Source organism: Lupinus angustifolius, chromosome LG11 (assembly GCF_001865875.1).
Source record: "Lupinus angustifolius cultivar Tanjil chromosome LG11, LupAngTanjil_v1.0, whole genome shotgun sequence".
Taxonomy (NCBI): Eukaryota; Viridiplantae; Streptophyta; class Magnoliopsida; order Fabales; family Fabaceae; genus Lupinus; species Lupinus angustifolius.
The window spans coordinates 6,365,220-6,390,078 of NC_032019.1; the positions used below are offsets into that span (position 1 = coordinate 6,365,220).

Consider the following 24,859-nt stretch of genomic DNA (forward strand, 5'->3'; position numbering starts at 1 on the left):
TTTATATCAAGGGAGCATGTTTGGAGGAGTTGGTGGATGATATCAAGTTCAAATCATGATTGTAGATTAAAGGAAGACACAAATCTATCAGGATTGTCTTGGTTTTGGTAGACTTCAAATTTGATATTCAATTTGGAATGTAATTGTTGAATTTTTCCTTTTTGGGTGGGCTTCCGTTTTACTCTGTTTTGACTTTTGTTGGATGAGATTTATTGTTAAGGCTCTTTATAGTCCTCTCTTATTAATTATTTTGTATATTGGTTTTGTTTGTATCTTTATCTTTTTCCTTTAATAAAATATTTTAAGACTTAAATATCAGTTACCTTTTGGATGGGTTGTTGCAGCTTTTATCTGTTGGCTGTGTAGCTTATATGGGTTGGTAACTTGGTGGGGCTTTTAGTTTTCGACCAAAAAGAATATTATTGATATAATTGTGTACAAGTAGACATGTTATGTTACAAATTGTTACATCACGTGTATGCTTTTATATGAAGAAAAAAAAATACCCATATCATTAAACATATTTTTGAATTGATTTAAAAAAAATGAGAGTTGCCCCTTTATGTTTTTTCTCCCATATTTAGTGATCTCTTTATGTTTTACCTATATAAATTTAATATTTGTATTATTTGGAAAAAACCTGTTTTGATAATTGTTTCTTGTGAATAGTTCACGTGTGAGCACATCTGCATAGTTAACTTTTCTTTCACATCTAGCTAAGTACATGTAACCCTACTTTGGATATACATTGTAATCTTTGAAACCACTCAGAACCTTTGCATAGGTACCATCATGGGACATAAATGGGGAAATTCTCAGTGTTGGGAAAAAAAGTCAGAGAAAAATGGGATAATTCTTTGTCTTGCCTACTCACTCTCATTAATGCACGAACACTGCGTGAACAGCTTAGCACTTTTCAGTTTTCACCTTAGACCAAAAAGAATGGGAGACAACATTAATGGGCCGATGAAGCAAAGTTTAGAGTAGGCCATATCTTTGATTAGACGTAGCCCGAATTAAAACTTGTAACTTTGATTTACACAAACAAAAGATATATTATTATAAATCATGTCTTATAAGTTGTCCCGCACTAATGAAAATATGATATTTCAATTACAAATTTTAATTTTTTTTATTATTATTATCTTTGTTTCATTATCATTGACACAAGACAACATATGGAACGCGATCTTGGATAACATATTTATGTTCCACTCACACATCCATCTTATCAACCAGCATCTTTTTTTTGTCTAAGCTCCCATTCAGATAGTCGCACCAAAAGGGCTAGTAAAAGGTCTGGTAGAACTTCCATTTTGAGAAACCCTAGTTTCAATTATGCCTAGCTTGCTTGCTAGGGCTCTAGGCTATTTTATCAATGCCTTATATTCAGTTTCCACTCTCATATACTTTCTAGTTGCTTAATAAGAAGAAGAAACTCGATAACATAATTTACCAATACACGGAGTGCTAAACACACGACTATCGAAACGTGGATATATATTTATAGTTGTCAAATTTTGGATATAACAATTGTCACTGTTTGGTTGCTATTTTTGCAACTAGCTGATTTGATGTTACTTTGAAATTTTCATTCACCACTGTTTCAGTTTTTTAATGACAGTTAGAAACAACTTTAATTTTCAGTCAAACTCAACCATATCAAATTAGTTTAAGCTTGCTAAACTGATAGAAACAAAGAGAGATATACAGTACACTTTGTTATCCCTAGGGACCCCTATTATAGTTGAGGAAATTTGTGATTGATGGGTCAAAGAATTATCATATAAGTAGATTGTACATTATATCTTATTCCATAATAATCATAATTGGCCAAGTCTTTATCCACTTGAGGTAGACAACACTATATCTTAGTCCATATGATAAAATTTTAATGTCTTGGGTTTTATATATAAAATAATATATATACATTCACAATATATTGACTTAATCTCACTTTAAGGTTAAATATTTAGATGCATGTTGCAATCGTTACTTATGGTTACTGTTTGAGACAGACTGAAAAATGATGAGAAAAAACTATTCATGTGAACTAATATTGGAACACAATATTATTGTGATGGACCGGAGGTTTCTGTGAGAGACAAATTTTACAAGTGATTTTTTAGGTGTTTATGAAGAACTTATGTGTAGCAAATTTGTGAATGAAATATAATTTGTGAAATTGTTGTCATTGCACTTATTATATTGGAGACTAACATCATAAACACAGGAAATCTAAATTTGTGCTAAATATTATCATCAAAACTATTAGAAAAGAAAACAGAAGATATTCAATCATGTGAACTCATCAACAGTGTTATATACTTAGCAATACACTTATCATTTTATATTTGTATAATTTGATCATCTGATTATACATAGTAATATAGATAATCTCACTGTATTTGCTATATATATATATATACACACCTGTACATGTAAAACATGTAAAGCACAAGAGATGTGCATGTAACATTTCATTCAAAAGACAAGAGTCACCTTACTAATGCACCAGTCAAATTGGCTCTTCACACTGTACCAACATAAACATTAAAGTGTCAAACAAAAGTGTCCTGGATTCACATGAAAGCAGATATTACAGGGCCTCTGAACTATGCTTGACACAGTGGCAGCATAACTGGCCCTAATGCACTAGTCCTTACATAACCTGCAGAGGAAATAACATTTTCCAAGACAGATCAACCGTCAACAATTAAATGTGGAACATCCTCTAGAATTAGAATAACCAAGACTTGAAAATAAAACAATTTCCTTGTAAGTTAACTAGCTCCATCTTGTTCATTAAGGAAAGGGTTTATGGCTTAGGATTCACCTTGGTGAAAAGAAGGAATTTAATGAGTAACACACAACACAAAAACAAAACAAAAAGATAAAAGTGATATATTCATGTTCCTTTTCTTCATATCCTAACATGTTTACAAAGGTTACCTAGAGTATTAAAAATGTCTTATAATTGTAAGGTAAGAAATGATAAATCATATATAAGTACATCCTTATGCATATAAGTGAGTATCACTTAAAAACTATGGCCTTAGAAGGCTTAAAATTTAAGCAACTCAAGAGTCTATATTGATATAAGGGCTTTGGATTCTAACACATTGATTGAATGACATAAGCCAAAAAAGTACCAAGGGAATTGTAGCTAATGAATGAGTTTGGTTTGTGAAATTGGTATAAATGGGAATTGAATGAGGGAGAGTCCAAAGGTAAGTTTAGCAAATTGTTGTTCTTGTAGGAGAAAGGAAACTTGGACCAAGCTAATAGTGGCATCTGAGACTTTGGTAGCCGCACATCATGATATGTCATAAACAACATCTCTCACTTCAAAATAGTTCATAGGTGCCCCCCACTGCAGCTTTTGTTCTTTGTTCTTATATCTTCTTTCTCACAACCCTCAACTATGTAGTCAAACATTTCATCTTTGACTCCAATTCAAATTATATTAGTATCAACCATGTGGCTTATTAACAAACTATTCACTTAAACAACAAGAAGTTGATCTAGTGATATAAAACCCTACTAGATACTACAAAGATTAAAAGGTAGGGTATAATTCTTGTAAGTGACACACTTATTGGGAGATACAGTCATATACTCTAAAATGGATTAGTGCATTATTCATAAGATGATGAGATATTATTGGTAGTAAGAAAAATATATATTACTCACGGTTGTCTATTAGAGGACACCCTTAGGCCTTAGCTAAAAAAACATAGTTATGCAAGCGAAAGAAAGGTTGGATATTTTTGTAAAAATTTGTTAGTAGAAATTGCTAAAACACTTCTATACTAAAATAATATAGGTGGTGTAAATTTGCATGGCATGAATTATCTCATGTAGTTTTTCAGAAAATAATGTTATATAGAGCAAAAAGATATAAAAAATGGTTCATCTCCTGATATTTTTCTCGTCATGTTGCCATCTACTTGATGGAAAAATATATTGTATAATCCTCATGCATTATATCCATTCCATAGCTTTTCTAGTCAAAATTTAAATTACAGTCCTTCAGTGTGTCCCTTCTATTGGACACTCAACAAGGGAACCCTTACTTACTATATATCTATTTTACTAGCTCACGTGTACTGTTCCACGTAACAATGTCATGTCATTATGAGATAGAAATAAGTGCAAAGGCATTATTAGAGTTCGGTAAGAATCATAAAAAATAAAGTTTATTGACGGTAAGAATCATAAAAAATAAAGTTTATTGAAAGTATATGAAAAAAAAACTTAAAAGACGTAAAGAAAGAAGAATGAGAAACAAAGTGTAATAATATTTTTATTAATGAATTGAATTCTGTTAACCAAATAATCGATTAACTTTTTTGATTAAACGATTATCGTACACAAACTAACTGAAACAACTACTCAGTTAATCAATTAACTACATTGTTAATTATTAATTCTTACACCGTTAATCAATTAACTACAATGTTAATTGATTAACTCTTACACTTTTATTCAATAAATTATAGTGTTAATTGATCAACTCTTACAAAAGATCACTTATTCTAATATCCCGCAAGTTGGAATGTATCAAACATTCCAAGTTTGACATGATTGTGTTGAACACCACACATAATATATTATCTCCTCTTGCCCTTGAGCGAATCTCGATCTCCCAGCCTTGAAAAGAAAAAATGAAGAAATAACGACGCATAACTACCATTGGCAAAAACAATTTCATTCCACGCTTAACTATCTAAGCTTAACCAACCAATGCTTAACTATATACTTGACAGAAGAAAACCAACCATAATAAATGAAAAAGAGAAAAATGGATCTAAATATTGATCATAAGATGATGCTTCAACGAATAAAAATACACACTTTAATGTAGTGTATTTAATGAAAAAGAGAGGTAAAGAAAATAAAATATTAAAAAATGATGATTGAGTGGACGATAAAAACAAGAAAAGGTTGAGATTCATATTTCAAAAGCTTCTTGATGAATGATTTGTGAAGAAGATCTTGCTTCTGACCTTGGCACGGTTTTGATGAAGACACCAACATCACCAAAAAGAAGAAAATGAAGATGACTTATGAAGACAAACGAAGATAAAGCTTCAAGACATTAGATTAAGTCTTTGTAAGTACTTCTATCCTAAACTCTTAAGTATATATAAGTGTAATTGCTCAAACTATTTTTTTTATAGAAAATGTGAGACACTTTTAAAAGACGTAAAACATTTTTTAAAAATAGTGTGTAACAGGTTACTTCATTAAGTAACAGGTTACATGTGTGAGAAAAGAGCTATCCAACTGAAAAAACTGATTTTTGAAGCTGAGTAACCGATTACTCAAAGTGAGTAACCGATTACTCAAAATAATTTTTAAGTATCTGTTGGACAGAGAGTTTGAGTAACCGATTACTCAAAGTGAGTAACCGATTACTCAATGTAAAATTCGAATTTCAAGTGGACAGAAAGTTTGAGTAACCCATTACTCAAATGAGTAACCCATTACTGAGAGCTGTTGGAAGTGTTTTTCAGATTTCAAAGTGAAAGGTTTTCACTCCAAACGAAATCTCTTCACTCCAAACAACTCATACACTTTCAGAAACCTTCAAAGGGTGTTTGTAAACTCTATATAAAGGCTCTAAACTCTCACACAAACAACACATAATATACAAGAGAATACATACAACTTTCATACTATTTTCTCAAAAGCTCTCACACTTTTCTTAGAACTTATCTTTGAACTCTTTGCAACTTGTTCTTAAACTTTCAAGTTAATTTTGCAAAGTTGATTTAAGTGTTTCAAAGACTTTTACAAAAGAGCATTATATACTTCTATATATATTCAGAGTTTGGATTGCAAGTTACATAAGTTTCATACTTGTAAAGGCAATCTGCCATAGTTGAATATTCTTCATTCTTGTAAAGAATTCTTTCTTTCACGGGGTGTGAAAAGAAAGGGGAATAGATTCACTTGGAAAGGTGTTTTCCAAGGGTATAAGAATTAGGGAGTGTGTAAGGTACATAGAGATCTCGGGGTGAGATATTGTAATTACAACTCATAATTCTTAGTGGAAAAATCTCTTGTGCGGCAAGAGTACTGGATGTAACCTTCGGTGGACAGGAAGGTGAACCAGTATAAAAACTCCTTGTGTACTCTCTTCTCCTTATCTCTTTCATTTTATTTCCTATTATTTTTCTGCATATTATTCCGCTGCACTTTAACTTTGATTTTGCAGAAAAATCGGCCATTATTTTAAGACAACTAATTCACCCCACCCCCTCTTAGTTGCACTTTGATACTTACATGATCTTGATGAATAATGGTATTCTTGATGACATTTTCTAAATTTTTGAGAAGAGAACTCCAAACTCTGGAAGAAGCAAAGTCTTCTATGAACAATAATGCAAGAAAGGAAATGGAACCAATGCACAAACTTGCTGCAAAGAAGGCACATTTTCCACTGCATTAGCTTTTACCGCTGCAATATACAAAGCATAAGCATATATTTCTCTTGATCTTCGGCAAGACAAAAAAATGAACCATGAATGAGAATTATGATGATTGTTGCATTTTGGAATGATAGAAGGTTATGCGGGAAGCTATCAAAGAATAGTTAGGCTTTGATATCATATTAGAGTTTGGTAAGAGCCATGAAAAAGAAAGTTTCATGATGAATGAATAATGAGAAACAAATAGTGATAATATATATTCTCATTGATGAATTGAATTCTCAAAAAGCGGGGAGAAGGTCTCAGTGTAGTCGATGTCCTCTTTCAGAGTGAACCCCTTCGCGACAAGCCTGGCATTCTATCTCTCAATCTTGCCTTTTACAAAGATTATGGAAATATTCATTTATATACAACAATTAGAAAACAAAATTTGTTAACCAGATAATCAATTAACTCTTTTGATTAATCGATTATCATACACAAACTAACTGAAACAACTACTCAGTTAATCAATTAACTATAATGTTAATCGATTAATTCTTACACAGTTAATCAAAAAATACAATGTTAATTGATTAACTTTTACACTGCTAATTAATTGACTATAGTGTTAATTGACTGTTACCAAATGAATTAATCACTATGAGAAATTATCTTCATAGGGCCCATACCCCTACTCCTTTCCTCTTCTTTGTAGTGAAGTTACTTCACCAAAATAAAAAATATCCGACAAACATTTTAATGCAGATTATCATCAACGTGGTACCAAAATCTATTGAGTATGAAACTGAGAATAAAAACAATCTTTTTGTAAAAATTTAAAATAAACTTTTCTTCGTTTTATGTCTTTGTTCTAGTCTTCAAATTTTTACAAAGGCCAGTGCTAGAAATTTCTCACAAACATTAGAAACAAACTCATTTTCTTTTTCTTTTTTATTTTGAGGGCTTTTTTCCACTTAATGGGCCACGTTGCTTGGTGCTCACCTTTATATCCACCGCTGGAATCATGTGGGCTGTGATAAGCCGAAATCAAACCACCAATTACCAGCTTCAAGTTGATATAACTACTAACTTGATAAATTAAAAATAAAATATCTCTTTATATGAGCAGATAAATTATCTCATCCTGCAATTAAAATTATGATATGTATTTTTTGTGGAAATCAAGATAAATAATAATTTGTTCATCCAACATGGTTTTTGCCAATACCTTTTGTGATGATTCTTATGCCACGTTTTCACTCACCTTTTAAGTTGTTTTATTAACCACCATTATTTCATAGCAGTTGTCCATATTTAGTGGCGGTTTGTAACAAATTGCCGCAAAAGACTCCTTTTGGTAAGTGTTTGGGTGCTTTTGCAGTGTCTAGGTGAAAATTATTACCTCTGATCATCTCTTATTCCATTGTTAAAGTAACTAGAAAAATTATATGGTTTGTGTCAATAAAATTGAAGTTTAAGTAATTGTGGCCAACTGAAGCTATATTCAATTTGACCTGTAAGATTGAAAGGCGTCAAAATCAACCATTAGCCCACAATATGTATAATCATAAATAATTCCATTAGTTAAGCAAACCGTTTACCTAAAACAAACAAATAAATAAGGAAGAGATGGTTGAGGGGAGATAGAGAGAGATGCATTAGCTTGAGGGCATCAGCAATAGTTATAGAGAAGATACAATATGATGTTAGAAGTGTAGTCCTTACAGTGGTCGCGACTTGTAGATGATTTTTTTGGTACTACCAATGTTATTTTCTCATCTTTTTGGATAAGAAACTTTTTAAAGTTGATTGTCTCTCCCAACAAGTATCGCTCATAGGAATCGAATATTTGATCTTGGGACCCAAATAAAGCCTTATACCACCAGATCATGCATTGTTAATGACCCGTAGACCATTTGTAATAAAATATGGGTCACAACCACAATGGCTCAATATAGGTCAAAATGGCACAATGTGTATATAATTTTATATTTATATAATTATATATAATGTCAAGGATTTAATTTAATTTAAACCTTATATTAGAAATCTTCTAATTTGATGTATGGTATGACTTTTACAACATCCGGGAATAGAAACTTACGCTTGCCAATGGAAGAGTATGTCATGTGAGACTTTTTTAATGATGTTATGAGCCGTTAATTTAAATATAGTTGAATAACCACTTTCTCTTTATACATTTATCAGAAATTTGAAAAAATTCTAACTTATGAATATTAACACACGAATGACATGAGTGGTGGATGGCATGTTAATGATTTCTTGAAGAAACTACTCTTTCACACATACTTGGAATCTAATTTTACTCTCTATTTTGTTATATCATTTTTTAGTTTTGCATGTGAGTAATGATATATTCATTAATAGTCAATCTATATATCTTACTATAAGAAAATTGATATATCTTTTTTTATTAGTGTATGAAAATTTATAAATTGATGATTTTGTTGGAACAAGAAGAACTTATGATTACAAAATTCATATGGAAATCTTTTTATATCACAAGAGAATGACACATGTTATTTACAAATTAATTATTAATGAAACAAAATATCACTTTATAATATGCTATTTTTCTTATAACGTGTAAGAAAAAGTTATATAAAAATATACCATTTTGTTCATAAATTATAATCACAAGAGTAGCAAGAATTGTTACAGAAACCATGAGGATTGATGAGAAAGTAGTTGGCAGATAATAAACATGTGGTGGAGGTTTGGCCATTGGATAGCTTTATCTTTAAGAGTTAAGACAAATTATGAATGTACCTAATCATAAGGGGCGTGCTTCCCCAAGATTCCTTTCCTTCTCGAACCGCTAGGTATATTCTCTGGATATGTCACACACGACACTATTAAAAAGAGTTGAATCAATTCATCAACCACTTATATCGTAAATCAATTATCAATGACCCTTCCAAGTAATATCTACATGGTGTCAATATAATAATTTATTTATTTTTTGAAAAATCAGGAATAATTAAATATAAATGATAAATAATGTACTAAGAGTATCTACGATGAAGAACAACATTTCATTCTTATTTGAGTCTCACATATTAGTTTATAATTTATTATAACTCTTCATAAAATAAGAACAATATTTATTTTTCCCCATAATGACAAACATCATTCTTATTTTTATTTGGGTGTAACAACCTACTCACACTTTTATATTTTACAACACAAAATTTAAGAATAATTACTTATTTATTTATCAATAGGTTAAAAATTGTTATAATTTATTATAAATATTAGAAATCAATTATAAATAAAAATATAATTTTTTTGTTAACATACATGCAATAGGTAGAATTTTCATTCAAGGAAGATAAGTTGGAGTTCTTCAATTTTTTTTTAATTTTCGTTTCTTAATTTTTTATTTTTTTGTAATAATTTTAGAATTTTTAATGTAGATGAATATTTTTATGTTTTTGATATGTTTGTGCTTGTATCTATTTATGAATTATGTATTTTCATTGCTCTTCTCTCTTCAACAATGAGTGTTACTATTTAGTCACTTTTGTTCTTTTAAGAACAAAACACAAGGAATAAGAATACACAATGAAGAACAGAATAAAAATTTCTTTATTCCGTTAATAACAACCATTTTTTCCCCCTCTTTTTTTCTTATAAGAAATTTATAACAACTCAAAACCTCTTTTGGGGCTAACATTTAAAATGAAAGAATTATAAACATACCAGATAGTGTGCCATGCTATAATTTAAAATGAAACCATTCTTTTCTGTCATATTTTTTCTCAAAATTTTTATTTTTCCACACAAAATTCCTAAACATTTCAAACACCGCAAGGCTGTTATAAACGAGTTCAACTCCTCTCCAGGAATATGAGGTTGAGAATTTTTTAAAGAATTTTTATTTATTTTTGTTAAAAAATAACATGTAATCATGGTCATTAAAAATTTTTCTTGGCCACATGTCATCATTCTATTCAGTACTGGAAAGGATCTCTTTCCGTTATAAACATTCTTCCAGACATGTCATGGTAACATATTTTTGTTTGTAAAAACTAAAAACTAAAATAAACATTTATGTTTTTTTTGAATAAAAAAGTCAAAAATAAGTAAATTAAACACATACATCAATTGCATTAAACTAATTGGTACTTTACTCTAATATATTTTTACCATGTCACAATTTTAAGCAATAAATAATTTTATACTTTTCTTACTTCAAATCAAACTCTTGTTTCAATTATACATCATATTAACAAATAACAAACTTTAAAAAGAATAAAAACGATAAACATTATATAGAAATAATGGACCATATGCGGGCCGGCACTGAGCACATATATAATGACTTTGTCGTGACTCGTGAGGTATATCCTCTTGTTAGCTCACTTAAACTTTTAGTAAAATATATAGCATACTTTTTAGTAGGTCATATACTACATTTTACGTAAAATGTTGGTTTTCCTCATAATTACTACCTGAAAATGATGTATTAATGAAATAAGAGTTTTTGTGATTGATTTTCAATATAAATATCCTGTTTCTAGCATTCTTAACGGTTAGCAAAAGAGAAAATATTGTTTAAAAAAATAAGGAGTTATGAGGGACGGTGGTATGAAATATATATTGAAATTAGGAATAAAAGTATAACAGTGATTATTAAATTTTACAATATACTGATAATTATCTAATCATGGTAGGTGTCAATTCATTAAATATGAGAGTGATGCATCATTACATATAACTGGTTTTTTCGTTCTTCTAATTATATAGCTTACAAACATTTTAAGTCATCGAAAAAGGATAACTTTTACTAAGAAATTAGTAAACACAAATTTATTTAAAGAATAAAGTATTCATGAGATTAATTATATTTTTCAACTAATAAAATTATAAATGTCTAATATTTTTCTATAAAAATATTTCTAAAAACTAAAAAATAATATACATTTATTCTAATTTATTTATCCAAATGAGTTTTGTAAATATAATAATTCAAAACGCAAACTTAACCTTGTTAAATAACTTAAAATGTGTCTAAAAACCGTTATATATTCAGCATAAATTAAATCTATATTTGTAAAAAACATGCTATTTATTTGAATTAGTTACTGTTGTTGGGGATATGATTCATGACAAGATTATCATAGATTTCAAAAACTTTACACTGATCAATTAAATTATTATCTTGTAAGTGTTCAAAGTGTACAAAAGAAGAAAATTGACTTTAATTTATCCATTCATTGAATTCATCATATGATGACAACATGAAAGAAAAATACATGAAAAAATTCATTCATCGAATTCATCAGAATTTTTCTCATGATTTAATAGAGAGAGTGAGAGGAACGCGGGGCTTTGATCTTATCCAATCAGTGAATGATTAAACCCAAGCTGAAGGGAATAGAACAGAAAAGCCAGCTCACAATGAAAAGAAAAGCATTCAGACATTGGAATATTCAGAACAACACCTTCTTTATAGTTTATACAATCAGTGAATGATTATGTTTGCTATTTTTAGATTATTATATTTATACTATTAGAATAAAATATCTTTTTGTATAAGATGATAAATTATATCTTTATAATTACTAAAGTCATGACATGTGTTACATTTAATTATTTTTTATAAAAATATTTTTGAAATTAAACAAAATAGAACATATATCAAACTTCTACCGGAAGAAATAAATTATTTTATAAATATTGGATATCCTCTTAATAAATCATATATTAGGAAAGTGAAATATGTGATTTCAAATAATACATAGTATAAGTAAAAATATGATATATACCACATTTTATTCATATTGTCTTTAATTAATATTTTTGATATATTCACTTCATTTTAAAAATAAAAAAAACAAGATTTCATTTTTATGGATTGTTATATTTTAAGAATTGATTCTCGGAAGCAAAATATATTTCGAGGAAAAAATAAAATTTTCTAACTTCTTTTTTAAACTAGAAATAACATACAAGTTAGAGTCACAACTCAACATAAAATTGATGTAAAAAAAAGTTTATGATAGAAGCATATATGATTGATATAACTGAGAAGCATAACCAGACAACCAAAAATGAATTTAAGCGTACAAAAAAATTCATATATATTGTACCATGTCCACTTTCTATTTTCGAGAGAATAAAAAAAGACAAGCAAGAATACAAAATGCATAAAAGATTCGTTTTTATACGCGACGCCCCGAACTCGAATATTTCCTAATTTCATCTACACCTTACGATCCATCGTTTTTCTCTCTCCTGTTTTGGTTTCCGAGTTTATTCCTAATTTTGATTCTGCTTAGATCCCTTTATTCTTCATTGCTGGATCCGTTTTCTCTTCACTCTTTCACAAATTTTCCTTCACCTTATATACTATTCATTTCCCAACTTCTCTTATTTAACAGTTTTCCCTTACTTACAATAATAGTATAATACAAATACACCATAAACATAATAACACAGAGTCTTATTTCAAAATCAATGCAATTATTCGCTGAGACAATGCACCCCCAGAATATGGAGTTCCGTGACTATATCGAAGCATTGGAGGAAGAAAGAAAAAAAATTCAGGTCTTCAACAAAGAACTTCCTTTGTCCTTGGAGCTTGTCACGCGAGGTAAACAAATAAAACCAAAACAGAACAAAGGAAAAAAAATTAACTTTTTCAAATACCCTTTTGAGAAGAGAAGCTAAAAATGATTCCTTTTGCTTCTGGGGTATGTTGTTTTGATGTTTTCTGATCTGGGTTTTAAAGGGTTTCTGATTCTGTATGGTGAATTTGATGATGCAGCCATTGAAGCGTGTAAGCAGCAATTATCTGGAACAACAACTGAGTATAATTTGAATGGGCTATCGGAGTGTTCGGAGCAGACATCAACAGAAGAAGGACCTGTTTTTGAGGAGTTCATTCCTATAAAGAGAAGGGCATCATCCCCTGATTATGACGATGATGATGAAGAACAACAACATTCTCATAAGCAGAAGATTCCAAAGGATAGCACTAATTCAGATTGGCTCAGATCTGTTCAGTTGTGGAATCCTGATCCCCCTTCTACAAAAGAGGTAAAAAATTAATTTGTGTTTGGAATAGGTCGTTTCGATTTTATGAAACTTATAAGCTGTTTTTAGTCAATTTCAATAAGCTAATAAAAAATCATGAAAAGGGTTACAGCTTTTAGCTTTTTTAAGAAGCTTATTAAGCAAGCGTTTGGTTAAGTTGTTTATAAAAAAAAGTTAAATTGAATATGAATTATTGCTTTTAAGTTATGTTATTACATTACTGTCTTTTTTATGGGAAAATTTATCAGAAAGAGATTGTGAATTTGTGTTCAGGATGTGCCTAGAAAAGCGTCTGTTGTGGAAGTGAAGAGGAATGGTGGTGGTGCCTTTCAACCATTTCATAGAGAGGAAAGTACTAATGGAAAGGCTAATGATGCATCAAATGATAAAGCACCCTCTTCGCCACAAGTACCTGCAACAAGTTCTACAGGACCAGTCACAAAAGACCATGTTGATGGAAGTAGTAATAAAGAGGAGAAAGGCCTGAGAAAACAGAGAAGGTCATGGTCACAAGAGTTGCATAAACGCTTCTTGCATGCCCTTCACCAACTTGGAGGTGCAGATTGTGAGTATCAAATAGAATAAGTTCAGGTTTTCATGTTTTCCAAATCCAATTATAAATGTGTATATTGATGTTTATTTTGTGTGTGTTATGTTTTAGCTGCCACACCAAAACAGATTAGAGAGCTAATGAAGGTTGATGGCCTCACCAATGATGAAGTCAAAAGTCATTTACAGGTTAGTATAGTCTTTGGTCATTTTAAAAACTTGCTCAGTTTTTTCTTGATCTGGTATAACATTTGATGCTTTTGTAATGAATTTCACTTGTGTGTATAACATGACAGAGCTATCATTTAGGAGATATAGATAAATATATTACCATATTACGAATTTGAGTAGTCTTTCTATGATGCAGAAAAGTAGATAATATTCATAGAGCTTAATGTTGTATATCATGCAGTCTAAATTATTTCCATTTTGGGTTTGGACAGAAATTTCGTTTGCACAACAGAAGACCAAACTTAATGATTCACAAAAACAATACAAATTCACAAGCAGCTCCTTTGTTTCTTGTTGGTAACATTTTTGTTCAACCACAAGAATATGCTACTGCTATAGCTACATCATCAGGGGAATTGACCACAGTTACTGCACCAACTGGAATTTATGCACCTGTGGCTTCACATCCTCCAATTGTCACACACAAACCAGAAGCTTCAATTCAGAAGCTACAGTTTAAACAATTAGAGTTATCTGAACATTCAAATTCAGAAGAAAGGGCTAATCATAGTGAAGGTGCTGGTAATTCAAACTCTCCTACCTCATCATCCTCTACCCATATAACCACAACTTCACCTGCATGTTGAGTTTTGAAGATAATGTAAAATAAAACAGAAGTTTTGTGACCAATTTGTAGTATAAATTCTTATACTCCTATGTGTGTTGTCTGGGATATAAGTTATAGAGGTGAAATATACAGAAAGTAACAGTTTTGTTGTTAAATAAGTCATCCTTTTTGGTTGACTACACCATTTTACTGTTGAGTTTTTGAACTTGGAAGCATGTTCAATTTCCCTTATACTTTGTTTAAGAATGTTGTGATAAATTACTTCAAAATTCTACTAATTCTCTAGTTTTACCATGCTGACTCAGACATAACTCATTGATCACAATCATAATAATATCCATGCTTGTAATTTGGACTTTGGTGAAGGGGTGGTCCAATAAATACACTGTCTTGGTGAGTGTGATGGAGTTAATGGATTCTAGTGGCTTGGTGATTATGAAGGAGAGAATTTGAGAATATCCAATAGAATATGATTGAGCACAATGTCGACACTCACACAACATATTTATAGTATATATAGAGCAACAAGGTGTTCAAAGTTGAAAATTGATAGATTTGGAGTTGAAAGTTGATAAGTGAAAAGATATGGAAAGAAACTTTGTAATTAACTACAGTTGTTAAGTATTATTTCTTAGGTGATGTTAGCTAGAGTAATTTTACAATTCCATGAAGTGTCATTTTTAAAAGACAAAATATCCCTTTTAGCTTTGAGGGGTTCCTTAATTAACGGATTTAACTTTGACAAAGTTACCTAGGTTGTTGAGTAGATTGGTGTCTTATTCCCCGTCTCAAGTAATATATTAATACGTGGATAAAATAAAAAATTTAAAAACAAAAAATAATAAAGTAAAAGACTCTGATTTGTTTGAGACATGAAATAAGACACTATTTGAAACATATAATCTTCCTCCTTCACAAATAAGCCAAATAAAGCACTGAAACAATGAGTATCATCCATAACATGATAACTGTTCTTTATTTTTACTACGGACGCTATATTTTGTTCACAAAGATGGGAAAATTATATTAGTAGCAGGTATAATTATCTCATTTTAAATATATACTTTCTGGTTTTTCTCTGTAAGCACTTTCTGTAACCCATATTAAACATGTTATTGGCAATGGGTAGGGATTTTATACTGGTGTTTATCTCAGGGGAGACCCTCCATTAAGCTATGGACAACAACAAAATCCTCAGCCCTTACTTTAATTATTTGCATGGCACTATCTTCTGTAATTTTTAGACTAATAAGAACGAATTCCAATTTCATTCTTATTTAGGTTCCACAAATTAATTTATGAAAATTCATACTACCTGGATGTGCATGTTATTAGAAGGGTGATTATTAGTGTGGATCATTAAATTAAGAGTATATATACAATAGTGTCATTTTTACACCTCACAATAAATTAAATCATCTCTAAAAAAATAACCTCTTATATTTTATAATTTATTATTTTTCATCTCTTTTTTACGTCATATCACAATTGACATTTTATTATTTTCTACTCTCATTTCTCTTCCTAACTTTTACAAAGTATAAACATTATTGTTATATATATACATTAAAAAACAAAAACAATGGCCAGATGCTGCAGATAGAGCCTTGTGCAAATAGTTTATTGCTTGCATATAGATAACTCTATCTGCTGAAGAAAACAAAACAAAACAATAATCACGAACATTGGCATTAGTCACCAATGGTGTCCACGTCCGAATATTCCAGGATAAGTTAGCATATTATTTTTTAATTGCATGAATCATATAAAGGATGTGCTAGTATATTCTCTTCTGTTAATATTATATTCTTATACGCAATTAAGGACCAACAGCAACCAAACTATTCAATCCCATTTCTCCAACCTAACCTTCTCAGATTCCATGTCGTTCAAGAGTCAAGACATAACTTCGTTGGACTTTTCAACAAAATAATGACATCATAAATAGATAGCCCCTCTACAGTTTTAAAATATAACAATAATAATAATAAGCTAAGAAAATAGAACACATAATAATAAGAGTTCATGTTTCATTTTCATGGTTGACTCAGAGAAGCAATGAACTAGCGTGAAGTAACATCAAAATCTTGAGAGAGGAAATTATTAAATTTCTTTGGTAAATTTCAAAGCCAAGATTCAGCTCCCTAGCCTCATTCAAATCTATACGTTTTCTTTTTCTATCTAGACCTCACTCAAAGTCTAAGGGTTTGTTTTGGAGTTGAATTTTGGAGGGGAATGAAGAGAAAGGGAAGGCTTGAAAGCCATGAAATACACTTGTGACATGACTCTCAAGTCTTCCTTTTCCCCTCCTTCCTCTTCAAAATCCAACTCTCAAACAAGCCCTAAAGTCCGTTGGCTCGGGTTGTTTTGTCCCTCTAAAACAATTAGTTAGTAGCTACTAGGTATCTATCATATATATCTTAAAAGTAAAAAATATAAAAGATTATCATCAGTTTTATGATGATAACTAGGGATCATCTCACTTATCATTACATGTGAATTATATCTAAAGTTGAGATGGGAGAATCTAAACAATATAAGATCTTAAAGAAAAATATAAGTGAACTTTCGTTTACAGTGTCACATGGTTTATAGTTTTGCATCCCAATTCCCAAAATGTTTCAGTGCTTCTGACATAGTTAATGAAGCTCATACTTCATAACAGTAATAATAAATATTTTACGGAATTATGAAAGTGATATTCATCACTTATAACTCAATCACTAATAAACAAAGTATTATTATATGTATATGTTACTTTTTTATGCTGTAAGAAAATTTGTAAGAGAATATTTAATAGTTGCAATTTATTTGCATTTTCATGTAACATAATTCTGGCAAAACCTTAGGCCAGCCAATCTCTACACCAAAAAATAAGAGAGGGGCAAAGAGGAAGATGAGTATAAGTTTGATCTTAACTCATCTTTCACATATGCCAAAAAATAAAGGAGAAAAAGAAAATGGAAACGAGATATACTGCATAAGCCATGACCACACTTTAGGTCAGACATAGCAGCTATGGTTTACATAATTTATCATCCATACTTATGTCTTGAAAACAAGTTGTCTCTCCCATCTTTTTGGACTATAGTCAATAATATTCACTATTTTACTACCTTGAGGCAATGGTAACTCATTTACTGATGGGATCTTCTGAGACCAAACAACATAATTCTCATGTTCAAACTTTCTGAGCACTTCAGAAGCATCATGAATTTGCTTTTGGTAAATAGATTTCCATGATTCTTCTCTTGGTATCTTCTTTTTTGCATTGATCAATCCAGAACGAAGAACAGCAATAGCAGCTCCTATTTGATCAGAAGCCCTTAGGCTTTCTGCAACATATTGCTTACCTTTCAACTCATGTAATGATTTGCAGGAAGATATAAATTCCTATTTACATGATAAAAGGGTACATGTCAGAGTTTAACAACACAATAACCAAATAGGAAAACCAAACATAAAAATGGATTAAGGAAAGCAGAGCATTTTTAAATGATCCCAGGTTATTTTGACATTCAGAAAAGGATAATCAAAATTTGCAAGAACTAAAACACAAAAACGAGAGAAGAAGCAGACAATGATGGTGATTTCTACCGATGTGAAAAGGCGGTATGCATACCAATAAGCGCGATGAAATGTCTTTGTACTGTTTGACAACTGTAGATAAAATCCCGATAGCCTCTTCAAGAAAAAGTGCAATGCCGTGATGCAACTTTGCAAGTAGACTTGGAGAAGTGTCTTTCTCTTCGGCCCTCCTCACTGCTGCTGCCTATTAGACAGTTATATTATACACATCAGTTATTACTGATAGAAAAGTCGGTCAACTTCACCTTCATAATCAGACAAACTTGATATGAAATATTTCAAAAATAATGTAACCAAGTTTCAAGATATGACTCTGCAATTCATGACTTAAAAACAAAACCAAAAAAATGAAACCAAAACACAAACCTGAGCCTCAGCCAAGCAAATAAGGCTCATAATGGTGGATACTTCAGTCAGAGCTTCTGATGGCTTTTCTGGTGGCAACACAGGCCGTAAACTGGGAAGAACATCGTATGCCAAGTGATGATAAATTCCAGCAGCTTGTCTAGAAAAGGTGGAAGATTGGACCAAATCTACAAAACAAATAAAGCATATATAAATATATTGAGCAGGGCAAATAAGTTAATATTGGAAAATGTGTTCAACACATACCAGTGGACAGAACCTCTAAAGCCCTCTCACGCAGGATTCCACCATAGAGAAAAAGAGTCATGGCAAGCTCAAATCGCAAATTGTCAATTTGGAAAAATTTCAGACCCGAAAGATTGAAGAAAGAAGATGAGGTCAGACCACTACTCCAGCGTATCTTAAGAGCAGCAGTCCGTTGAGCCATTCGGTTATTTGTGCTTTTTGCATCAACATAGAACAACAAATTTTCCAGTAATGGTAGATACTGCTCTATTTTGTGAGTATCCTGATGAAGAATGAATTCATAGAACATAGAACAACAAATTCATTAATTTACAAAGAATAAAGCAATTCAACAGTATAGCTAGAAATTTGATGATTTACCAAATACTAATGATCACTCTTGGTTCTAAACCATTATTCATCATATAAATAAATCACTACAAACTGAGCTGTAGTCGGAACGAGAATGTTAACAAATAAATCACTCCTAACATAATGTTAACAATGATTTACAAGACATCGTAAACACTATCAAAAAATATGTTTTAATTGAGGGATCAAGATTGTTGTCATTTGCATATCAAGAGCAACTGAGCAAGATAGGTTCATACTAACACAATATGCAGTTACCTGTTCATAGTGAGATACCAGTCCTCCAGTCATTTCTCTTGCAATTGCTTCTGTAATGGATCTTCTTTCATTGATAAACTCTTCAACTGCTCTCCGCTTTGAGCTTAATTCCTTAAGTTGCTCAAGTGTTGCTGAATCGCTTGCAGCATATATTGCTTCAAATACTATCTAAAAACGTGAAAATCTGTAATCAGAACCACTACAAAATAAATACAAAACCATCATTTATGATGCAAGAGAAAATCACCTTTTTAATATGGGTTCGGCCAACAAATAACCTAAAACTGTCAAATCCTAAACCAATGAATATATAGACCAACTGAAACAGAACTACTGCAAGGATTGAGCTACATTGATCGACATACCCAAAGTTGAAAATTTTCCTATATATTTAGTTCTATAGACATAAACCAAAGTCTTTTCCCAATAGGTGGTGGATAATTACTTATGGGCTATAAAAAAGTTATATATACAGTAAAAAGATATGCTGAGGCATATATTTTTCCCGTAAAGGAAGCATTTCAATAAGAACAAAAGAAATCTGTTGAAAAATCTTCATAACTTAAAAGGTAGTCTACCTATTTCACATCAAAGGTAAGTGTCAAAAGATAAACAAAGTCAAACAATACACTTAGTGAAAGCATGCATACTCAATTTGCTCCTACTAGTACTCATCAAGCTCCTAAGATCATCTCATACCAGAAGACACAATAAAGGAAAACTTGAAAACTTATCAAAGGATTAAGAACATAATTTCTTCCTTTCTATTTTTAAAAATTTCAATTCCATTGTACTTGGTAAACCATGCATTAATTAGACAAACAACCAAACATCAACATTACTGGCCCATAAATCAAAATCATGTGATGTGACACTCCAAACTCTAGAAAAAACCATAGGCTAATACCTCCTTAGTTTTCAGCTTTGATGGTTGGGCATAATGCAGCATCATCTTCAGCACTTTTTCAAGTCTATAAACCACACCAATATCCAATCCAATAAAAACAACAAAGTTGTTGACTTTTCAAAATATGTTGACTTTTTAAAAGCTGTTTACTTTCCAAAGTTGCTGACTTTACACAAGCACCTTGCTTTCCTCAACCCTCCAATCCTCACTTGTGTGTATAGTAAACGTAGAAATTGCACAAAACCGAAAAGACAGGGAAATTAAGAAAATAAAAAAAAGAAGCAAGGAAAACAAAAATGCCTCTGAATAATTAGAGTCCAAACTCTGCTTTGATTTTAACAAATTCAGAAACTTTGGACCAAACCACTTCAAAACCCAGAATCCAGATATCATATAAGAAATTAGGAATGGTGTAGAATGCAGAAATGTGGTTGAGGGAAGAGCAACTCCACCACGTGCCACCAGCTATGAATTCATTTGTAGATTTTTATGCCGTTAATGAAGGAGAGTAGGGATTATCTGACTATTTATTTCTTATTTTATATTTACTAGTGAGTTTGTTAGTATAATTTAACTTTCTCCGATTTTATTTTTATTAGTAATGTGTGTTTTTCAATTAATATATTATTTTTTATAAACAATAGTTGGCCTAGTTGTGTAAGCCATATTATATCTTTAGAATAATTAAAGATTAAAAGTTAAATTTTTAAGAGAGACACTTGTTAAAGAAGCAGTTACACATCCGAAGAAGAATTAGTTTATCACTCACGAGAATTAAACAAACAACACCAAAACTAATCATGGATATTAATTAGAGAAAAAGTGTATCTACTAATTTATGCGTAAGTTTTATATATTGTTATTGCATCATTTATCATTGACTGTTCAAAAAGGTAATACAAATGAGTGATAAATACTGTAGTAAATGTGTATAAATTTTTATATTGACAATGCATAAATATTACACTATATTAATAAGAGGATAAAATATATTCTAGTATAAGGAGATAAATTATTTCATCCTGTCAATAAAATTAAATATATATAATATTTAATTATTTTCTATAAAAATATTTCTAAAAATGTACTTATTGTTGTGTTGTGCAAATGAGTTATATTCAAGTGAAAGATGACCAAGCAGCATGGAAAGACACTGTTCTCAAAGTAGCAGGAGATGCAAAATCACAAAGAGGACCACGATTAGGGTATTGTGGGATCCACAATGTGTACTTGGTGTACTGTACTGTAACCCATAATTGTGTATCAAATGTGTGGTGCGATAAGTGGTGCTAAAGTAGCAATACACCACTAAGTTGTGTATAGGCCAACCACAATGGATTATAACCGCCACAAACATTAATTGGTATCAGTAACGAATCTAAGACCTAGATATAGAGTATACAATATATATTAAAAATTAGAATAATAAATATTTTCAATTATAAAAAGATGAAAATATTAATGATTACAAAATATAAATATATTTCATAATTAATCTCTCTATAATTTTGTATTTTGAAATTGTTGAATGATCAATTCGTTGACAATATTGTTGAAACACTTCTCATTAAATATAAGATATTAGACAATCATTCTTTCATGCATCTCTCATCAATTAGGCAACTTAATTTTTTAATTTTTCATAGTTGAAGAAACTCTTTCTACAATTGTATTTCTAACTTTGAAAGAAGATAAATTAATAAATAAATAATGTGTCTTCCACTTTCAACCAACTTATCATAAAGATTATTGAATCATTCCAAAACAGAAAACAAATATTGTTATGCATATTAATAATTTAAATCTCAAGTTTATTATCAAACATTACCAAATTATTTGAGCAAAAATCATGTGGATAAAACTTTGTAGATTCAACCAGTTTTGTCATACCAAAACTAGAGAAGAAATCTACTAGACTCAAGCAAGACTTACAAAGAAGTAACTGAGTAATTGTCTCCGATAAACGATCATGAAGTTTCTTAAGTTACATATCCATAATCTTGTAAAATAATTCGACACAATAATGATTAGAGAAAAATTGTAGACACTACGGTGTATGAGTTTTATACACCGTAAATTTATCATTTATGTTTTATAATCATTAACTTCTCAAATAAATAATACAAATGAATGAAGTATTGATTGTATATAAATCTTTACAAAGTGTACAAATATTACACACCAGTAATTATTTGTTTTCACAAGTTATATCAGGTTGTTTACTAAACAAATAAAATTTAGACTTATAAAATGATAAGAGATAAATACATTTATTCTTTAAAATTTCAAGGTGTGCACACTCTGGAACACAGCATCTTCAATAATTGGTATTATTGAGACAATTTTTAGAAATTGATTATATCATTTTAGGGTTAAGTATTAGGTTCACGTATAAGAAGGCAATAAATATATATGCTAGGTAATCCATAGTGTTGGTCATAGTTTATAATCTTAATCTTCTAGTATTCTATTGATATATTTTTCGGAAATATAGGTATAATTTGACAAACATTATTAACAAAGATTTCTCTATTCTTTATTTATTGACCTTTATTTTGTTTTAGACACCTTATCAATTGCTTTTAGGAACCTTATCAATTGCATAGAAATTTGACAAAATTTATAAGACTTTGTAAAAGGTTAGTTTATGAGTTAAATTTAGAAGAAAAAAAATGAAAATATATTTATGAGTCATGAAATGAGATAATTGTAAAACCTCCAATTTCGTCATTCCCCTCTAAAACTTAAATCACATATAAAATATTAACAAACGAAAAATTCTCATACAATTAACATATACCTTACGAAATATAGATGTGCCACAAATTAGTAGTTTACTTATTAATGGTTGCTTATTAATATTTTGTGTTATGTGGGATTTCTGGTAGTCAAATATCATTACACACCTTTTATTACTAATCCTATAGATTATAGTTTGATTTTACATGTATAATCATCAAATTGTAGTTGGATTTTAAAATATAATATCATCAAAACTATAATTGGAAAGTATTTATTGTGGAAAGCTAGTTTCTAGTTATATGCTTATAGCTGTAAAGATATTTTGTATATTTAACTCATTAAACTATAACTAATCAATAAAACTAGTATAATTTGTTAAATGACTAAAAATGACATACAATATTTATTTATTATTTTTATTAATTAAATTTTAATTGAGTAATTAAATATGTGGGTAAATAAATAAATAATAGTAATTAGGTAAAGTTATTATAATTTTATAATTAAATAAATATTAGGAATTTGGTAAAATATAATATCATCAAAACTATAAATGGAAAGTATTTATTGTGCAAAGCTAGTTTCTAGTTATATGCTTATAGCTGTAAAGATATTTTGTATACTTAACTTATTAAACTATAACTATTCAATAAAACTAGTTTAAATTTGTTAAATGACTAAAAATAACATACAATATTTATTTATTATTTTTTATTAATTAAATTTTAATGACTTATTAGAGTAATTAAATATGTAGGTAAATAAATAAATATTAGTAATTAGGTAAAGTTATTATAATTTTATAATTAAATAAATATTAGGAATTTGGTAGAATTATTATTAGTTTTACAAATATATATTTAATTATATGGTAAAATTATTAGTAATTATTTAATAATTATGAACTTATAATTATTTACTTCTTTAGCAATTTATAATTAATTACTTCTTTCGTCATTTATAATATAAATAGCTATTTGAATGTGTTTTGTAATCAATACAATCTTATAAAATTTAAAAAAGTAAAATTGACTAATAATTTATCCAAAGTTCTTTTTGTTCTTGAAAAATTACTTGTAATTATAAGTTTTTTGTTGTTGTTGATCGGACAACTTTAATAAAACTTTATTAATTTCATCAAACAATATTACAAAATCAACAACCTTCCAAACTTTTTTTTAAGTGGTTGATTAATAATTTTCCCAAAAGCGCCTTATGTCAATGAGTGAAACTCCTCTTCATTAATGGAGAGAGAAATGTCGTAAAAAAAAATTATATATACATTTATATTTATATTTTTATATCTAAAATGAGATTATATTTTTATAATTAAAATACAAAGGAAAAGAGTCGCACTCCATGCCATGGTAAGTAAAGCCCATGAAATACTTTATCATCAACAACCACTTCAAGTAGGAATTTGTTCCTTCCTACATGAGTAGGTTCCTTGAACCCCATAATCTTGAATGAACGATGTAAAATAAACATGCCGAAGTTACCCTCGTCGGTCTCCACCACAACGCCACCGTACTAAAAACACGAATAAAAATAATGTAACGATGATTTGGTAAT

General features: G+C 29.8%; 2 protein-coding genes across 2 annotated transcripts; one reads left to right on the top strand and one right to left on the bottom strand.

Moving 5' to 3' along the window:
* Positions 12,596-15,180, top strand: LOC109359106 (myb family transcription factor EFM-like). Its single transcript, XM_019603630.1, has 5 exons — positions 12,596-13,038; positions 13,213-13,484; positions 13,755-14,046; positions 14,143-14,219; positions 14,474-15,180. The coding sequence occupies exons 1-5, from the start codon at positions 12,903-12,905 to the stop codon at positions 14,846-14,848; spliced, it is 1,152 nt and encodes a 383-aa protein (XP_019459175.1). The 5' UTR covers positions 12,596-12,902; the 3' UTR covers positions 14,849-15,180.
* Positions 17,723-20,984, bottom strand: LOC109359466 (pH-response regulator protein palA/RIM20). The gene is made up of 6 exons (XM_019604140.1): positions 20,546-20,984; positions 19,639-19,806; positions 19,030-19,291; positions 18,784-18,950; positions 18,452-18,601; positions 17,723-18,222 (listed from the first exon to the last, which is right to left on the bottom strand). Exons 1-6 carry the CDS (start codon positions 20,588-20,590, stop codon positions 17,875-17,877), a joined length of 1,140 nt encoding a protein of 379 aa, XP_019459685.1. The 5' UTR covers positions 20,591-20,984; the 3' UTR covers positions 17,723-17,874.

Bases quoted from the DNA above. Each gene is read 5' to 3' on its own strand.
- LOC109359106 (XM_019603630.1), top strand. From the start codon at position 12,903: ATGCAATTATTCGCTGAGACAATGCACCCCCAGAATATGGAGTTCCGT. The intron at 13,039-13,212 runs GTAAACAAATAA...TTGATGATGCAG, and splicing joins CTTGGAGCTTGTCACGCGAG to CCATTGAAGCGTGTAAGCAG. The intron at 14,047-14,142 runs GTGAGTATCAAA...GTTATGTTTTAG, and splicing joins CCAACTTGGAGGTGCAGATT to CTGCCACACCAAAACAGATT.
- LOC109359466 (XM_019604140.1), bottom strand. From the start codon at position 20,590: ATGATGCTGCATTATGCCCAACCATCAAAGCTGAAAACTAAGGAG. The intron at 18,602-18,783 runs GTTTGTGTTTTG...ACTGTCTAATAG, and splicing joins TTTGCTTGGCTGAGGCTCAG to GCAGCAGCAGTGAGGAGGGC. The intron at 18,223-18,451 runs GTATGCATACCG...TCATGTAAATAG, and splicing joins ACATTTCATCGCGCTTATTG to GAATTTATATCTTCCTGCAA.